The 18,993-nt window shown below is 33.9% G+C and overlaps 1 protein-coding gene across 6 annotated transcripts; it reads right to left on the reverse strand.

Moving 5' to 3' along the window:
• Positions 1 to 759: 759 nt before the first annotated feature.
• On the reverse strand, positions 760 to 18,974 carry ZRANB2 (zinc finger RANBP2-type containing 2). 6 transcript variants are annotated; one of them, XR_005019408.1, is made up of 11 exons: positions 18,818 to 18,974; positions 16,333 to 16,385; positions 16,134 to 16,242; positions 15,001 to 15,083; positions 9,739 to 9,815; positions 9,328 to 9,462; positions 7,996 to 8,165; positions 6,372 to 6,458; positions 4,254 to 4,415; positions 3,126 to 3,195; positions 760 to 2,605 (listed from the first exon to the last, which is right to left on the reverse strand). XR_005019408.1 is itself a non-coding variant. In XM_036848249.1 (11 exons), exons 1-10 carry the CDS (start codon positions 18,871 to 18,873, stop codon positions 3,166 to 3,168), a joined length of 966 nt encoding a protein of 321 aa, XP_036704144.1. In that variant the 5' UTR covers positions 18,874 to 18,974; the 3' UTR covers positions 760 to 2,605; positions 3,126 to 3,165. The 6 variants fall into 6 exon arrangements, 4 of the variants coding, with proteins under 4 accessions (XP_036704144.1, XP_036704128.1, XP_036704161.1 ...); XM_036848249.1 differs by having other exon boundaries at positions 3,126 to 3,199; XR_005019406.1 differs by having other exon boundaries at positions 3,126 to 4,415.
• Positions 18,975 to 18,993: the final 19 nt, after the last annotated feature.

Here is an 18,993-nt window from a genome sequence, read left to right on the forward strand (position 1 = left end):
TATACTATAGTATGTAAAGGTGACAGGAAGAATAAGCCTGCAAATCACTATTATATACCTTAAATTGTCTTTAATTAAAACTCTCCACTGTTTTCCAGAAATAAAACTATTTCCAGTTCAGGAAAGCTATAATGATATTTCTATTAAAAAACAAAACAAAACAACTAACGATTACGTCAAAATTTTTAGGTAGGGCAGAAGGGAGAAATTCCCTACCTTCTCACCAGCATCTACAACACTAGCTGTGGATGCCAAATATCAAGAAGAAAACATGAGAAAAAAAAAAAAATCAAAGATTAGTTTTACCTTGGTAAGTATGCCTAGAGATGGTCTTATGCTTAGAGCTTGCTCTGAACTTGGACATTTATTACCAGACACCAGCCATTCAATGTTGTTTAGATGAAGGATTCCACATGGAAATTTAAGAACCCTTGGCAGTTAAAAGGGATACTTGTTGAGTGCTATAAAGTGACAGTTTTAATGGAAGCACACTATGGCATGTTTTTTGCCACATGGAATAAGGTTATGTTCTGGTATAAAGTATTCAACTAATTTGGGTACACTTCTGTTTAAAAAAAGTCACAAAAATTGTTCAGTGTCCAAGGTTATAGTGATCATGGCTTTGGAATGTTTTAAACCAAGCATTCATATATAAAAATAAGGTGACCTTACATAAAGGGTAAGTGAATATAGGGAGTTTAAGATGCACAATCAAAAGTAACAAACCAGACTGTAAATAGCTTAAAAATGAACATTAAATCAGAGCTTAAAAATTCTAATTTATTTCTAACAAACACCACTTGATGCTCGACTCACAAGCTTTATTTACATTTGTCTACAGCATCATTTCCTTACGAAATGAACTAGTACAGCTTAAACCAAATAAAATCATAATCATTTGAACTGTCTGTAAACTACTATTAGCTAAATTTATAACCTTGCATTTACTTATTAGTACAGCCAAAGATTTAAATACAGAAAGCACAAGAATAAACCAACGACAACATGTAGAATCTAGAAGATCATCTGGGCAATTTAGAAGGTGGACTTTCAAGAAGTCTGAGGCACAATTACAAGAGAGTAAAAGTTCTTGTGCAACCTACAGTAAATGTAGCAAAGAAAATTTTAAGACATAAAAAAAGCAGGGGAAGTTCATTGTAAAAATATTATCAAAATATTTCTACATAAGCTATTTCACTTTCATCTTTAGATGAGTTGAAGAGAAAAAGCACTCATTTTAAAATAAAAACAAATATAATTTTGGTCTGTCTACTAAGTACCTTAAAACATTTTAATTTTTAGTTGTAGTAAACATTAATATTAAGGAAACACAAACAACCCCCCCGCCCAAAACAAAAAATGTGGATACTGATCCCCATGACAAAAGTTCCCAAGCACAACTGTCAACTTCCCTTAATATACTTACCTTGCATTGTCACTGAAGATACTGTTAAGAGAAACCATTTTTAAAACCAGAAGACAGAACAGAGCTCAAATGACCAGATTTTAATTTTGAGAAAAAAACCTTGAAAGTATTTTAAGCCATAAGTAATTTCAAGTGAATAGGAACAATTATTTCTGCTTATGTCATGAGGAAATAAGCATTCATTTGTTACTCAGAAGAAAATTTTATGCAATGTGTTTAAAGTTAAACATCGCAAAGCAAATGTTCACTTAAATTCACAATGTCTGTTGGTCTTTCACCCAAAGAGAAATATACTTCAAAAACTTTCTTCAATCTGTTCCTCATTAACTATGATTTAACTCTGTCTAGCCTATAATGTGATAACTAGATTTTTAAAGGATATCACACAAAGCTCCTAAAAATATTAAACATTTTAAACTAAGATGTTTTTCTCATCAACCATATTAGTAGAGAAGAGATGAACTGTTTGGCATTCTTGCTCAAAATTACGTGTCAGAAAAGGAGAAATAAATAACACCTTTCTCCTCTCCAATTCACAAAATTAAACTTGGTGGTGCAAAAAGTAAAACTGGATAAAAGAGAAACAATGATTCTAAGGCACCCTTAACATAGGGAATTTCAAAATAAAGAAGTTTCCAGTTGACTGTTTTACAACTAGTTAATAAGAATCACATAGGTTAACATAAACAGGTTGACTCCTTTTCCCGGATTAACATAAACAGATTGTTTCCAACTACTTTACCACAGTCTTGCTTCCATGCCCAAAGTCCAGACAAGCCTAGGTAATGCTCATATTTGGAGATGAGAAAACCAAGAGTTCAAATTAAAAAACAAAGTACTTTGTTATAGCTGAGATGGTTTTAAATGAAGCAAATGGTTGTAAATAATGAATGATAAACAAAGCATCTATTTTGGGACATTATGGCTTAAAATACCATTTACTTTTAATTTCACAAATAAACACAGCTGTATTGTTCTGAAAAGCAATGAAAGGCATGCACCTCTACTAGCAGATTTAGCACTTCTGACCAAGTAAGACACCAACTTCTTAAAAAATATGCTTCATGCACTGTACTGGACTTTTTTTTTTTTTTTAAGATGTAAATTTTAATTCATTATTTCTTTTTTGAACTTGAACGGGAACCAGAATGGGATGATCCAGAAGGTGACCTGTGGTGCCTGTAAGACATAATGGAGAAAGCAGGTAATCTGGTAAGCTGGAGCTGAATATCAGCATTCATAAGACTTTGAGAATATGAAAATTAAACCTCATTACACTGGTAAGAGGAATAATTAAAATCTGAGATATAAACTTATACACATAAAATTAACTAGTACTTAGACCTTGGATATGAGCCCAGTAGCAGTGCAATCATAATTTAAAAATCTCTCAAGATATAGCCACCTCTCAATTATTTAAGGTAATGAAAGAAAGCCTTGCAAAACTGTATAAAACTACAGATTAATACAACAAAGACATATAAACTTGGTGATGGCAGCGTGACTTAATCGTTCTCTTTGATACACTGTATATAATGTGGTAAGTCTATATGTAAAATAGATATAGCAAGGCTTCTGTGTATGCAAATATATATCCATAAATAATTATGTTTTGGAAATCTAGGTCACACAAGATGATTGTACAATTAGTTACAGGATTATATTCATGCAGCTAATATGAATAAGGCAATATATCAACCTGGGTAAAGTAGTGGTGTTCCGAGGGGTTGGCCCTGGGCTCAGGGTTGTTTAGTGTTTTCACCAATCACCTGGCTTATGGAATAGAGAACATGTTCATTAAGTTTAGATGACAACAAACTAGGGGGATTATATGTGGCTAAGATAAAAATTTGCAGACGTGGAAAAAAAGCAACAGAATGAGTTTCATTGAAGTATGGAGTAATTTTCTTACAAAGGAACAAATGCACAGAAATGAGACTACTTGTGTGTAACCTTAACATCTAAACTCCAAAATGGGAAGATGCAAAACCAGTCATTATGTACAAGTAGAGGTAATCCTAGCACTGAACACAGCAAAAATCAGATTTTATCTAATCCTTACTTTCACAAGCTGAAAGGATATAAAAATTTGCAAAGATTATTAAGGAAGCCATTAAAATGACTATGTAGACATTCAGAACCAAGAGAAAAATAATAAATCCAAATAATTAATTAGCCTGCTGCAGAAAAGGCTGACAGATGACACACTTTCCCACTTTTAAAAATGTCAACACAGATAAAGTAATCTAGTAAAGGTCTTTCTCTACAAAAAAAAGGACTTGGACTGAAAGATGAAAAATGTATTAGCTACAAGAACAATTTCCTTATAAAGGGCACGAAACAATAATTTGTTGTGGAAATGCATTTATACATATTTAAATTAGGACAGATTTCCAATGATCTGTAATAGTTAATTTTCTTATTAGATGCCCTAGAATCCTACGGTTTCTAATATTTAATGTAAAATCAATAGCATAAATTAATACTTATAAAAATCAACCTCTAAATTACGTCAACACACAGCTTCTGAATTAAAATCTTAAGAGACAGAAATAACCGAGAGTTGGCTATAATAATTATATATGAAAATAAAAATTTAAACAAAATGATCAAATAGTGAAGAGAGTGGTTTGATCTTTTCTAAACAACCTGATCAAAGCACAAAGGATAAACAAAGTAATTATCTGTTTTTTGAAGTTCAAAGTTGTAAAGAATAATTTGAAGTGGGAACGAAGGAGATAATGAAAATCTAATCCTTGACTGAGAAGTTCAGTTACTCTATTAAACACACTTAAGAACACCCATTCTTATTTCTACAGAACCCAACCTTTCAGGTGACCGTGATCTTGTTCGTCTTTTTTTTTTGCGCTCACCAGAGGAAGAAGATCTAGAACGACTTCTCTTTCTGTTCCTCTCAGGAGAAGATGATGAACTTGAGTAAGATCTTTTTCGTGGGGAAGAAGAGCCCCTGTGGGACCTGGAGCTGGATCTTCATTGTTGAGAAACAATCAAACATTTCATTAAAAGAAGAAATCAGGCAGATGGTTTAGTTAATAGCTCCAAAAATAAACAGAATTTATAACTATAAAAATTTTATAAGAAAGAATACTTACTGCTTACTCAACAGAAGACTTCTGGTTCAACCATGAAATAATTCTACTTAAATAATTTACTTTAATTTCATCACTTTAAAAAATTCTAAGATAAGTGCTCATTACTTACAATTAAAAACCAGCTTAATGTTTTAAAGTAGAATTAAATTCTTCTTTTAAAATTTAAGGCTTTCATTTTAAAGTATACATAAATAGCAAAGCTAACAGGTGGGCATTTGCATGACTTTATGTCTAGAAACTACATCCTTCCATTTGGGGAAAAAATATGTATCATACAACTTCCTGAGGAAAGTAAGCATAACAATTCGCTGTGGAATTATGCAACTTATTAGTTAAGCTGCTGTAGAAAAAGCAGGAATAGGGGGACAAAATGACAAAGAACAGTAGCTATTAAATCGCTAAGTATTCAAAGGAAAATAAAATGAATAACTTTAAAACTTGATTTATATTAACAATATTTATTTTTATGAAGGATTACTATCCATGAAGTATGAAGTGTTGACATTCACATGTTTCAGGCAGAGGTAAATGCGCAAATGTTTAAATACAATTTTTTTCTTCATTTACATATTTTGGTTGAAGTAATTTAGCTCAAACTTCCCAAAAAATTCACCTTTGGGCTTAAAATAAAATCAGAAAGCCCAAAAGGAGAATTCTTTGGAAAGTTATAAGCAATGAAAAAAATGTTTGAAAAGAATATGAAGGCTGTTCTGTAAACCTTAATTAAAGTGCTTCCCAAAGGGAACTAGGACTTAAGGATCTTCACCTAAGAAGCACTCAAATAAAAGAAATGAAACATTGATAATACATAATAATAACAATAATCTCACTTGCTCTCTATTTTGTATTGGCTTAATACAAGTGTGCATATCATTCTTTTCTCCTTAATGTTCTCAAATTACAGTTGCCCTCTAATGCTACAGATTGGCTCTAAAATAAGCTATTAAGCAATTATTTTTACTAAAATAGCTACCACTACACTTCAGTGTACTTCCACACAAGTGGAATTTTCGTTGAATCTCTTATTCATGTTAGCGCCTTTAATAGATAAACAAATTAAATGAAAAAGAAAGGGCAGTATATTTTGACCAAGACTAGAAAAAACTTCAAGAGACTAAAAAGCTAGTTTCTCACTTGCTTCTCTACAAATTATTTTCCCTCTGCAGGTCTAACTAAATGCAACCTGAAGTTAACAAGAATGCTTACTTTAAGATCACATCCTACCTAGACTAACCAACCAAACTTCTTGATTTAATTTGTGGAATTTAAGAAGTGTCTGTATTTCTTACATACTATACATACTGTGTACAGTATTCTGTTATATTACAGATAAATGGAAGTAAAACCCTCCAGAAACTTCATCTAATATAAATGACAAAATTATTTCTATAAATATTGAAACAATTGCCATGCAAAACAAAATCTGTTTTGAGGCAGTTATTTTTCTTCCTTTTAATATGGAGTAACTTTTTATTTGCCATATCTCACTTTATTTTTAACTACTACTGCCAAAATAACTTAATGAACAGACATTTGGTGATAAGACTTGGCTCCATCTTCCTCACTTCATCACAGTTTTAGCACACAAAAATAGCAAACCTTGCATAATGCAAAATAACCATGTTAATTCAATCATGGGAATGTCTTGGCACACTGCTGGCAATGGAAACGTCTCACGGTGAGAAAATTAAGCTGAGGCAAGTGCATTAGTTTTCTAATGCTAAAATAAAATTGACAAGTAGAAGCAAAATAAGAGGAAAAAAAGCAACGCCTTCTGCAGCCTTTAAATATTTTTTTCTCTCTGCTTTACAGAGAGATGCTACCTCATTCACCTTGATTTCGACCCACGAGATCTCGAACGTTCTCTGGAACTGGAACGAGATCTTGACTGCGAACTGGAAGAACTTCTTGAACGGGACCTGGAACAACATGGAAGGATTTTTTTTTTTCCAGGACCATTTAATTAAGCTTTGTGATACGAACACTGAAAGAAAAATATGTATTAGAATTCATTTTCATATAGTAAGAATACTATTTGGGACATATATTTTCAAAATACAGTATTTTAAGGTTTATTTTAAACTTTTATTCTGTATTAACACTTATGCCAAAACTTAAGGTAATAGATTAATTTTTGAAAATAATCAACTATTACTTTCCAAGTTTGACAAAATTTCTCTAAAAAATCATTCGAGATTGTACAAATAAAAACGTCCAGCATTATCACTTTATTAACACTGAATACTTTATATGTTCACAAATATTTAAAAGTATCCCGGGACTTACACATCCAGGAATACTGGATGTTGAAGTTTATATTTAACTTCTGTGAAATATTTCCATCAATTTCCCTTTTCCAATTTAAAAATCCTTCTATTTTCTTAGTCACTATCTAGCATAAAGCTTAAATGTTGATATGTGTACGTTTTTAAATCTACAGGTTTTTCTGTCTACTCAAAGGTTAGAGAATTAAAGAGAAACTACATTGACAATCCTGTCACTGTTTTACGTAATTATATTACTGAAAAATGACATAGGGGAGATATGGTCCATTTGAATTTAAAAAGTCAACAAATGAAATAAATTTCATTTACTAATTTATACACTTAATTTGTCCCTGAAAATAATAATCTGCAGAAAAACAATAATTTTACCTTAAAAATTATCTTTATAATCACTCTTTTAAGCTTTCAGGCTTTACAGTACTCAATTAACAATTATCTGATTATTAATTACTCAATTAGCTAATATTTTATTCCCAAATACAGTTAAAATTCATTGCACATAGTTTCACTTAACTAAATAGGAGTTCTTCAAGGGAAGATTGCTTACATAAGGTATTGCTTTTTCTCAACCAAAACTTCATTTTTATTGTCGATTGCACAACGAGGGATTTTTCAATTAAAACTTTACATTACTAACAAAATAATATTCAAGTACAACACAAATTACATCTTCTAATTTATTCCGGGACAGCTCTAAGTATGAGCATTAAGACAACAGAATACAGCTGAATTTGCTTCTTTATTCAGAACACATATACCAAATAAAACACTGTGTAGTAAGCAACAACTTAAATGCCTAGAAAATTTTTGTACTAGTGGGAAATATAAATCTTCCCTTTACTTTAAAATTTCTAAATGTAAACCATCTCCTTAGATAACTCAATATCACTATATATAATGATTTAATTGAATTTTTAAAGTCTATTTTAATACAAGGCATGGTGTTAAAATGGACTTAAGGAAGTTTCATATTAAAATTTTGTATTTCTGAAAATACTGGACAATAACTTCATGACACTAAGACAGAAAAAATTATCTTATAAAAGATGACTTGAATGAAAACTCTGAAATAAAAGGAAAGCTTATTTAGTCAAGAAAAACAAAATTTATAAGTAAAGAAGTTAGATACTGACATTTTGACTGGTGTTACCCTTGACCTGTACCCGTTTACCTGGACCTAGACCTTGAACTGGAGGGGGAGGATGAGCGTGATGAAGATCGTGAATGTGAAGACCGAGACTTTGAGTGACTTCGTCTATTAGATTTCTTTTTATTACTATCTTCTTCTTCACTGGCATCAAGATTATATTTTGAGAGATCAGCATCATCTTCATCCTCATCCTAACGGAAACTCAGAGTCAATTATATTTAGACATTTAGATATCCATGCTATCTAGGAATGATGAATAGTTCTGTGTACTGGACATCTCCATATGGATTTATTATATAGCTAACACCTCAGCAAATTCATTCTCAGTCCTGAAATCTGACTACTACATTCCTCATCTCAGCTAAAGAGACTTAATGACCGTCTCAGACATTTAAAGAAGTAAATGTAGAAGTCATACTCATTTTCTTTTTCATCACAATGTATTTCCAAATGAGCTGTCAAAAATTTTCAGTTTTACTCCCTTAAAAGTTCGTGAATCCAGCTCCCTTAGTCTTAGTTCAGAACTTCATTCATTAGTATACTACCATAACCTTTTAGGTAGTCTCCCTAACTGCGAATCCATTCTGCCTCCCAAGTATCTCAATATGTTGACAGTCATCACTCTAAAACACAGATCAGATAAATATCTCATTTGTTTGTTTTTAAAACTTGTTTCACATTGATTTGTTCAGCTGCATTCAAGGGCATCCTATGCTCAGTCCCCAAAGTACCCTTAATCTGGATCTATTCATCCATAAAATTTTACACTCAGGCCCCACAGAAAAAACATCACCAGACCTAATGTGGCTGCTGACTCCCTCATTACATTCTCCCCTCTGCTCTAACCACACTAGCCTATGTATGATTTTTTGGATGGTGCTGGCTTGTTTCCTGCTAGGGGAAACTTTATTTGCTGTTCTCCCTGCCTTAAAAGTGCTCTGACCCCAGCTCTTACAGCAGGCTCCTTCATATCATTCTGTCACTCAAGTTTCAGCTCAAATTCCACTGCCTCAGAAATCCCCCATCCACTAAAACCAAAGTAGCTCTTCTAATGCTCTGCTATCACATCATGTGTCTTCACCACAGTATTGCTATCTAAATTATCTTGTTCATTTATGTCTTTCCCCCTCTGGAATTTAAGTTCCCTTAAGAGAAGGGTGGTTGTGTCTCAGTCACTATTGTATCTCCAGCGTCAGAATAATGCTTGGCAGAGCAGAAGCTCAAAATCTTTGTGAAAACAAATGATTACATTGGAGAACACATCTTCACCATGGGCCAAAGGTTGTCAAAGACATTCATATGTTATCCCATAGCCTGAATAAGACAAAGGGGAAATATAAGGAAATAATTTACCTCATCTAATTTATATTTAGAAAGATCTTCATCCTCATCCTCTTCTTCTCCCTCAGATTCTTTATCTTCAACTTCCTTTAAAATAGATGCAGGACCAACTGCCTTCCCTCTGTATTTTTTCTTTTTACGTCCAAACTATAGAAAAAGTTTCATAATATTTCTGTTAGCTGAAACTGTTAAAATAAATACTTTTTTTCAAAGAAATTACTTGTATATATTTAGGTTAATATACATTTTTATGTCAATTATATGTTTAAGTCCATTATGATTTCCTACAAAATGGTAAGCTGCTGTAAAAGACTCAAAGTGTACTTACAAAAATGAGATACATTTAATATTTTCCTTTTGCAAGGTATTTTCTAACATGTTTCTCTAAGTTGCTTTCAACCTGCACACTAATGTATAGCTTACCTCATCATATTCACCATCAGATTCTTCTCTTTCTATATATTCAACATTTTCTCTTTCATTAAAACCACCACCATATCCTAAAAAGGGGGGGGCATATACTGTTATAACAATTCATCAAAGTAACAAAAACATGTCAGAATCACTTACAAGCAATAGAAAAAAAGAAAATCTTATCAAAGACATTTGTCTATCCCTTTAATAAATTACTGGTCTAAAAAAAAAAACAAAAAAACCCCCCACCAAATCACTATAGAGAACAGTCTCAAAGTTACATACCATAGCTGGAGAAGTCCCGTGGCTACACTTATAGCTCTTCTCAATTTCAAAATGTCCTGTATGACTTTAGTAATGCACGGAATATATGGGTGGAAAACATCTCCTTAAACCTCTGCTATAACCAAGTTTTAAACGGACTTTCCTCTGTAGTTTATCCTAATTCTTCTGGGAGAAGTGGGTTCAATAAGAACCAACTATCAAATTTTACTGTTTACTAGTTGAAAATGGTCTGAAATCTTTTGATACACTGAAATTTTGCTGGGCTAAAATGTAGCTAGAGCTTGGAAAATTTTTAATTATATAGACAAATATAATGACACAATAAAGGACATCCAAATTGCTTTTAAATACAGTTAAAAGTCACTCAGGTTTTCTGAAGAAGCCAGTAACTTCTCAACTGAAAATATGCTACTAAAAAGCAATCAGGATCAGCAACCATTATTGTCTGCTGTCACAACTAACATCTACAATTTAGACTGAAAGATCTCTGACGTAGGCTTAACAGAGATTGGAATAAGAAAGTGAGTTAGTTTTAGAGAAAATGAGATGAGAAATTCTGAAAACATCTCCCAATGAAAAAAAAACAGAGATGTGGTTAAGAGTAACATAATCTAACTACCTCATATTTCAGAACAGTACCAGCACATAAAGAGTGATTCCTGGATTTAATGAACCAGCAAAATGTTAAATAAACTTACAGACAAAAAAGTATTTTTGAAAAATTCAAGATTTGTGACTTTAAATCTGTCAATCACGGACATTAAAAAACTCATCACTTACCCTCTCATCATTTCATAAAAGAGCCACAAATAGTAGAGAGCATGTAATTGCCCCAACAAAATAATGTAATAAAATTAACTTTCTTAAAAAAAAAAAAATCACATTAATACAAAATCCTTCCTTTCTTCACTGAACTTTGTACCAGTGAAAACTGCAATGTATCAGTGTTTATCCTTGGATATCACTAGATATCATCCCTTTTTTCCTCCTCCTCCTACCTTGTTCTGGAGACAAAATAGACTCCAACTGTAATATCCAAGAATTTCCTTTTGTTTCTATGCATATGATACAAAAGTGAAAAGTGTCTTAAATACCAATAACAACTTTTCCTTAGTAAAATCTTGGCTCTAGTTTTTCAGAGTATCAAATATAAAGAAACATAAACAAGTACAACTGGGTATATGTTCACCTCAAAACAGCTCAAATTCAATGTTAATTTTGGAATATGAACACTGCAGAAAGTTATAATTCAACAATACAGCTTCCTGTCTCTACATATATGTTTAATACTGTATCAGTATGTCCTGAGACTAAGGTACGAGTAGTTTGATAAACAAATTGTAAGAGATGACTAACAGTAAAGACCTAAACCTCAAAATACTTCGAAGTTGGTGAAAAATTAAGACAAAAAAATTCACGGGATCTAGATAGAAAATGATTCGCATAAGAAAAAAAAAGAAAAACTACGATACAACAGAATGATTGTTTTTAAGGCCAGTGCAGAAAAATGCCTGATAAACTGGACTATTTATATGTGGAAATGTAAACATATTAAAACAATCCTATCAATAGGCTTTTAGTAGAGGTCTTTGTTCAGTCAGTAATCTAAAGCTAAAAAATGGTATGGCAAATATGGGGAGCTAAAGAATCAATTATACCAAGATTTAGAAAGTGAACAGTAACTCATAGAGGTAGATTTTGCATAGGTATCTAAGTAAAATTACCTTAAAGTGAGTTTGATAGTAAATACAAAGCTATTTTCATGTTCTCTCACATAGGCCATAGAAAAAGAACCTAAACAATCTGCTAACAATAAAGAGATTATTAAGGTATGCTGTATGAACCCATACAACAAATACACCTCACGAACTCTTTCCCTATACGTGGGAAATATAGCAGCTCTATCATAAAAAACACTTCAGCATCATTTCTACTGAATAATAAGTGAGTTAGAGGAATAACTGGCTTATTTATGTGTGTTTCCCTCATTCTACTAGTTTGAAGCTCTTCAGGGAATATTGTAAAAATTGGTCTTCTTGCTTCCACTCTTGCCACTCCCACCCCCTAATTCTTTTTCCATAAACCAGTAATGTTTAAAGAAAATTAGACATGTCACTCCCTGCTAAAAATCCTTCAGTTACTTCCCGTTATATTTAGAATAAAATAAAACTCCTTACCATGACTTACATGGCCTTTGCCTATTTCTGAAGTGATTTCTGGAGCTCCTAGGAATTCATCCAATATGCTAAATTCTTTCAAGTCTCAGGGCCTGATTCACACAAGCTGTTTGTTCTTGCTTAGAATGATCTCTCAACTTGCTACTTTCACTTCTTAGCTTAAACATTGCTCTCTCAAAGAAGACTTCATTAATCCTTGCCTTTACATGTCTGTTTTGCTCACTCAAGTATCCCCAGCACCTTGCCCAATGGCCAAAAAATACTTCTTCAATATATTAGTATAGGAAACGCCACAATTCTGGTACCATTTAAAGAATGAGTTTTGATTTTTTTTAAAAGGCTTTATAATACAATTTAGATGACACAAGCAACCAAGAATCTCCGTATGTTTTTAGCATGTGTTAAAATAAAAATCGTATCTTAAAATTTGTCTCAAAAAATGTAAAAATATGAGCAAGGACCAGTAAAGGATCAAACACATATTTAAAACTGGCCTGAATTAGGGTTGTGACAATGGAAATGAAGAGAGAAAAGGGGATGAATATAACATGTACTTCAAAGGAAGAAGTGAGATACTAACTTGAAAACTCTATGATTCTGTATTTTGATTAATTAGTAAACAGAACAAATAGTAAAGAGAAACTAGAGAGCAACAGTATGTATTAGCTCACATCTTCAACAGTGACCAGCAAAAGACAACTACTTATATACGGGGAAATAGGGAAGAGTCAAGACGCCAGAATGACAGAAAAAAGATAATGAGTAAAGGAAAGTGAGGTTATCAAACAAACTTTGACAACTTCAGTTGTTACACTATAGCTCTTGCATTAGTGAAACTTTTAAAGAAGTCACAAAATAGGTCAAAGAGAATGTGAATAAATAAAACGCTTTTAGGAATAACAATTTTTAACTGTTGAAAGATTTTGGACTTTATCCTAAAAGCAATCAAAATGGTTTTACACAAATGGAGTTTTTAGTTTGGAACAAAAAACCCCTGGCTGCAACTGAGCAGGAGGGGAATATGTACAGACACCAACAAGATGGCTCTTTTTCCAAGAAACAAGATACAGTGGTATCTCTGCCTAGGGTAATGATGGAAAAGACTTTTGGGGGTACAGGAGAAATGAAGGAGTTATTAAGAAGGACACCTAAGTTTCTGGTTTATGTAACAAGCATATGGTGGGTGGTACTAATCATGAGAAAGAGATCACTAAAAGAGGGCCACGTCCTGGGGGAAAATCATGAATTCAGTTTGGATATAATGAGTTTGACATTTACAGGGTGATGTTGAATAGGCAGCTGAATATACAGGTCAAAGAAGTCTGAGCTAGAGACATAAATTTGGTTCTCACTGGTGTGCCAATGCTCACTTAAACTTAGGGCTTAGAAGAAAATGCCTAGAAAATATAGAGCAAAAAAGAGAGCTCAGGAATTGGACCTTGAAGAACCCCAACATTCTGTGGCCACGAAAATAAAACCAAAAAGGAGACAGAATAAAGAACCAAAGGGGTGTGGGGGGGATAGATTAAAAATATAGGGGAAATAATGTAAACCTTAAAGAGATAAGGGAAGGAAAAAAAGGGAGACCCTTATTTAAAAGGTCTTAGTCTATACAGAGAATGGAATTGTCTAAAGTCAGGGAGGAAAAGAAAACAGGGAAATAGTTTACTAAGTCTAGGTCTGACAAGGTGACTACATACAGAATGGAGCCTTTGATTGTACAAGTTGCTGAATGATAAAATCAGATGTGAAGTACACTGATAATGTGGTTACAATAATTGATGATAATGGGAAAACTATATTCTATTAAGCAAATAGTTTCACCCCACCACTGACAACACACAGAGCCAATGATAGGTTATTATTTAGGCCAATGATTACCAAACACTATCTGAATCACCTGCAGATTTTTGGGACTCACCCCGAAAGAGCTTTGATAGCTCTGTTTTGGAATCTGGATTTTCAGAGTTTCTCAAATGAATCTAACGTATAGCCAAATTTGATAATTATTGCCTAAACTTTAGACAATTACTTTAAATGGTGCCCCATGCTCTTTTTTGTCATACTAGGATATCAAATGAATTAAAAAAAATGGTACTACCCTATCATTACTAATAACAAACATTTAGACCAGCAGAGGAAAGAGTGAGGAATAACGCATTTCTAAAACTATCCTAATGTTGACTACTTGTAATAATAAGGCCTCCTGATGCTGTACTTTGTAAATTGTGAAATTATCAAACAAAAGATGACTTTGTGGATGAGGGGAAAAAAAACAAGGTAAAAAAATATAAGGGCAGGGACTTCCTTGCTAGCGCAGTGGTTAAGAATCCGCCTGCCAATGCAGGGGACACTGGTTTGATCCCTGGTCCAGGAAGATCTCACATGCCGAGCAACTGAGCCTGTGTGCCACAACTACTGAGCCTGCACTCTAGAGCCCGCGAGCCACAACTACTGAGCCCACGCTCCCCAACTACTGAAGCTTGCACACTCTAGGGCCTGCGTGCGGCAAGCACTGAGCCTACGCTCTGCAACTACTGAAGCCCGTGTGCCTAGAGCCTGTGCTCTGCAACAAGAGAAGCCACTGCAATGAGAAGCCTGCGCGCCGCAACGATGAGTAGCCCCCACTCGCCACAACTAGAGAAAGCCTGCATGCAGCAACGAAGACCCAAAGCAGCGGCCCCCGCCCCCACAAAAAAGGGCAGAATAAACAATCTTCATTTACTGTGTTCTTATGAAGTGGTATAATTATTAATTTCAATGTTTAGTTCTTTTAAAATCATTTAGTTGGACTGCGTTTGAATCTTACCTGTTCTTTCTTCCAGCTTAGCATACTTCGGAGTATTACACATGTTACACTCTGATCTTCTGGCCCAATTCACATTACTGCAACTTTAAAAGTGAAAAATATCAAATTAGTAGACTATAACATAAGACAAATAGTAAATTTTTAAAATTTTAAAATAAAAAGTAGAGTGAACTCACTATCATAAAGGAATGTGTACTAAGGATGCTACAAAGAAAATGTACCCATGTATGTATTCTGAAGAGAGAGTATGGTTCCAACAGACTGAACTACTTAAGCAGAGAAGCAAAACCTATATAGCATGAAGACTGCCTTTGTCATTTTATGAGAAATCAATGACAAATTATATCTATAGAGTCTGCCATAATAGGGGGGAAAAAATACCACTTTAAACAAAAGGGTCTACTGATTTCCCAGTCTCCAAATTCACCTCAAGAGTGAGGTTATACCTTCCAAATGTTAAAAAAAATCTGTTTTGCAGAATCAGTTCAAGCACTGGATCTCAAATTCAACAACTAATCTTGCTGGAAAGTTATCTAATATTAACTTAGTATCTGTAAGACCAGAAATTTGTGTAAGACCCTCTTCCGATTCAGTCTTCTTTCATGTGTATTTGATTCATCTGCTTAACAGAAAAGATGGATATTGGAAAAATCAATACAGCATGTGAAAACCAGAAATATTAAGAAACCTACCTAATTAGGAATAATTATCTATGGTATGCAAGTTATGATTCTAAAATTACTGGGCAAACAGGCAAAATAAATTTTGTGGTATATTTCACATTAATAATACAGGCTAAAAGTTTTTGAGATTTTTTAACAGAAAGAAATAGGTTTTAGTGCTTTTAAATACCCTTCCCTCGGTTTTTTTTTTTTTGAATGTTAGCTCACCTTAAGCATCTGTTTACTGGTATACATAATTCATCTTAGTAACAACTAATATTACCATTAAAAAATAGAATTTAAAAGTTCTTTATACTATGTCAGATATAGACTTAATAATAATCAACAGACCTTTAATTTAAAGGTTACTTTGGCTTGTCAATGTGACTAGTAAGAGTAGGTAATATTAACAAGTAGTGGCTAGATATATTATTATAGGAAAAAGTGAGGACGATAATTTGAAACACATACGTTTTACACTGCCAGTCATTAGCACTAAACAAGCCTCGGCTCTTTTCTGCGAGTGTCTTTCCTATTTCAGTGCCTCCAGCTTTCATCATCTTAGCCTCAGTTGTTTTCTCTGAAGAATAGAAAAATGAAGTATGAATCTGGGAAAATAAAGAAATGATCTGTATACACAGTCTTAAAGGAAGCTTCCTTAAATGCTTACCTCGACCACATCTATTACAGCTAGTTCTTCTAGCAAAGTTTACATTTCCACATCTGAAAATAAAGTAAAAAATATTTATACAGACATCTACTAAACTTATATAATTTTAAAAATCTTATTACACAACTTTTTAATGTGTCCTCCCTATATACCTGGGTCCAGAACTTCTACCACCATCTCTTTTCATGTTAATGTCAATGTTAACAAAAAACCCCCCAAAAACCAACCCTCAAAATTTAGGTGGAAAAAATACAAGATTTGAAGTCACAAGTCGAGGATAAGAAACTCCAATCTTTCACTCACCAATTATGTGATCCTGGTAAGTCACTTAGGATCTATGTGCCTCAGTGTCCTATTAGCACATATCATTAATTATAATGAAATCCCCTCACAAAGCTTAAGTGAGATGTGAGTCCACTTGAACAATTACTGATGAAGCACCGGGGGTTCAAAAAAACTTTAAAGTAATTCTTCGTATAGAAAATAAGATGATACAATAAGAATTATAAGAAATACAAAATCCTAAGGGTGAACCAAGGGGGAGAAAATGGGTTAAGTCAGATACGGCTTCACAGATCTTAATAAAATACTCGTTAGAAATAGGAGGTGGGATGGTAAAAAACAAAGGGAGATAGGTTGTACTGACTAAAAATATAAATAGGTTCAATAATTAAAAGAAAACTGAGTTTTGGGGGATATTTATCAACCTCTGAAACCTGGTTGAAAAACTACAACCAATAATCTCAACACATCAAGTAACCTATCACTTTATACCAATATTTAACGAACAAAAACAAAAAACTTACTGGGTTCACTAACATGGTCTTCACAGTGCATCTGCATGTCAGTAAAAGCATGCTAAATGCTCTGAATAACATGTACAGATTAAATTTTAAAATGCTGATTATTTTTTAGGTGTTATACTAGTATGAAATAAAGTTGTGAAATATGCAATGGACACTAAACTGAAGCACTCCAATTAATTTTGAGGTTGTTATTCCACCCTAAAGAATATCTTTATGACTCCAATAAGCATTGAAAATATATTCTGAAAATGTTTTCTGGATTTTTACACATTGTTGAAGTTACCCTGTTCATATATTTGTAACTGAGTTGAAATGTACTCTCTTACAAAAACCTACCTCAAATATTTGAGTACACTGTCATTAATGACACTGTCAAAAGCACATTATTCTACACATAACCAACAACACAAAAGTCACTTGTTTGTTCTATTCAAAATGGTTAGACTCGAGACCCTTCAAGTCATCTTAATCTTTATGCAATCGAGAGCCATCAATTTTTTATGTAAAAAACATGATGTTTCATTTAAACTGCTTAAAATATGAATAGAAGGCAAATGCTGGGGAAATAAGGACTTACTCTCCTTTGACATTTGATTTCAAAACTACTATCCATAGCTATCAATCAGTATTTGCTACATTTTATTGCTCTACACATACAGTCTATGTTATATCACTGTAAGGGAGCTCTTCCACCTTAGTTTGTTTTTTTTTTTAAGCAAAGTTAAATAACCTATTTAAAGTTCCATGATCCATAAGCGATAGGACTGGAATTAAACCTAGGTTTATTTGCTTCAAAATTTTTACTTTACTACCATGAACTCCACATGCTATCTGTGGCTAGCTTAAGAAATCAAATGTTTTTTTTTGGAACATGAGTTGTGCATTTCATTTTTTTGACAATTACCTTCCTTAGTAATTTTCGTATCTCTCCAAATAGGTAGACCTACTTGAGGACCCATCAATAAAATAGTACTAACAATTTAATAGAGCACACCGGTTTCAGCAGAGTTACTAAAACACGTGCTTCTTTGAAGCAGGCATTCTCCAGGGCTGAGCAGGCAAAAACACAAGGCTCATGTGTTTCGGCTCTAACGAGGCGAAAGGTCTGATTTTGGTGAGGTAATTAAAGGTCAATAAAGAAAAAATCAGAATGTCCCCAACCAAAAGAGGATAGTGTTCGGGAGGAAAAAGTATCAACAGTACGTAAAGTCTGAATTGGAGGAAAAAAAAAAAAAAAGGTGAATTATGAGAAACAAAAACATGAGTTCAAGAAATGAACGCTTTCCGCGAACAACAGTCAAGTTCTGCAGGGAAAAGTCACGTGGGGGAGATCAGACACCGAGCTGGCCACGATTAGGGAGATTTCCTTACCGCTGAAACCTGGCCGGGGGCGGGGGGTGGAGTGTGGGGCAAAAGGGCGGCCATCTCGCTCCCGAAAACAACTGGCTGACTTGGAGAGACACGATCTAGGAGACGCTGGAGACATACTCAAAACAAAGGCTCCCGAAAGACCTCATAGTGAGGAGACTAAGAGCCTCCTTCCCGCCTGGGAGCCGGCAATTCGCCGCCTCCACCCGGCTGGAGGTACCAGAGACCGTAAAAACGGAAGATGCCCAGTCGACTCGAGAAAGCCTCTACCGATCAACCCCGCTCCAATTCGGGACCCTTCATAAACTCACTTTTTGTCAGGGCAAATCCAGTCACCGTCACTGACTCGGAAATTCTTCGTCGACATCTTGGACGCCGCCACCACAGCCTCCCGCAGCTGCGTCTTTACAAGAGGAAGCGGGCCGGGGACTTTTGGCACTCCGCGGCTGTCCCCACGCTGCCTGACTCCTTCCCACCACTGCGACAG

Source organism: Balaenoptera musculus, chromosome 1, assembly GCF_009873245.2.
Source record: "Balaenoptera musculus isolate JJ_BM4_2016_0621 chromosome 1, mBalMus1.pri.v3, whole genome shotgun sequence".
Classification (NCBI taxonomy): domain Eukaryota; kingdom Metazoa; phylum Chordata; class Mammalia; order Artiodactyla; family Balaenopteridae; genus Balaenoptera; species Balaenoptera musculus.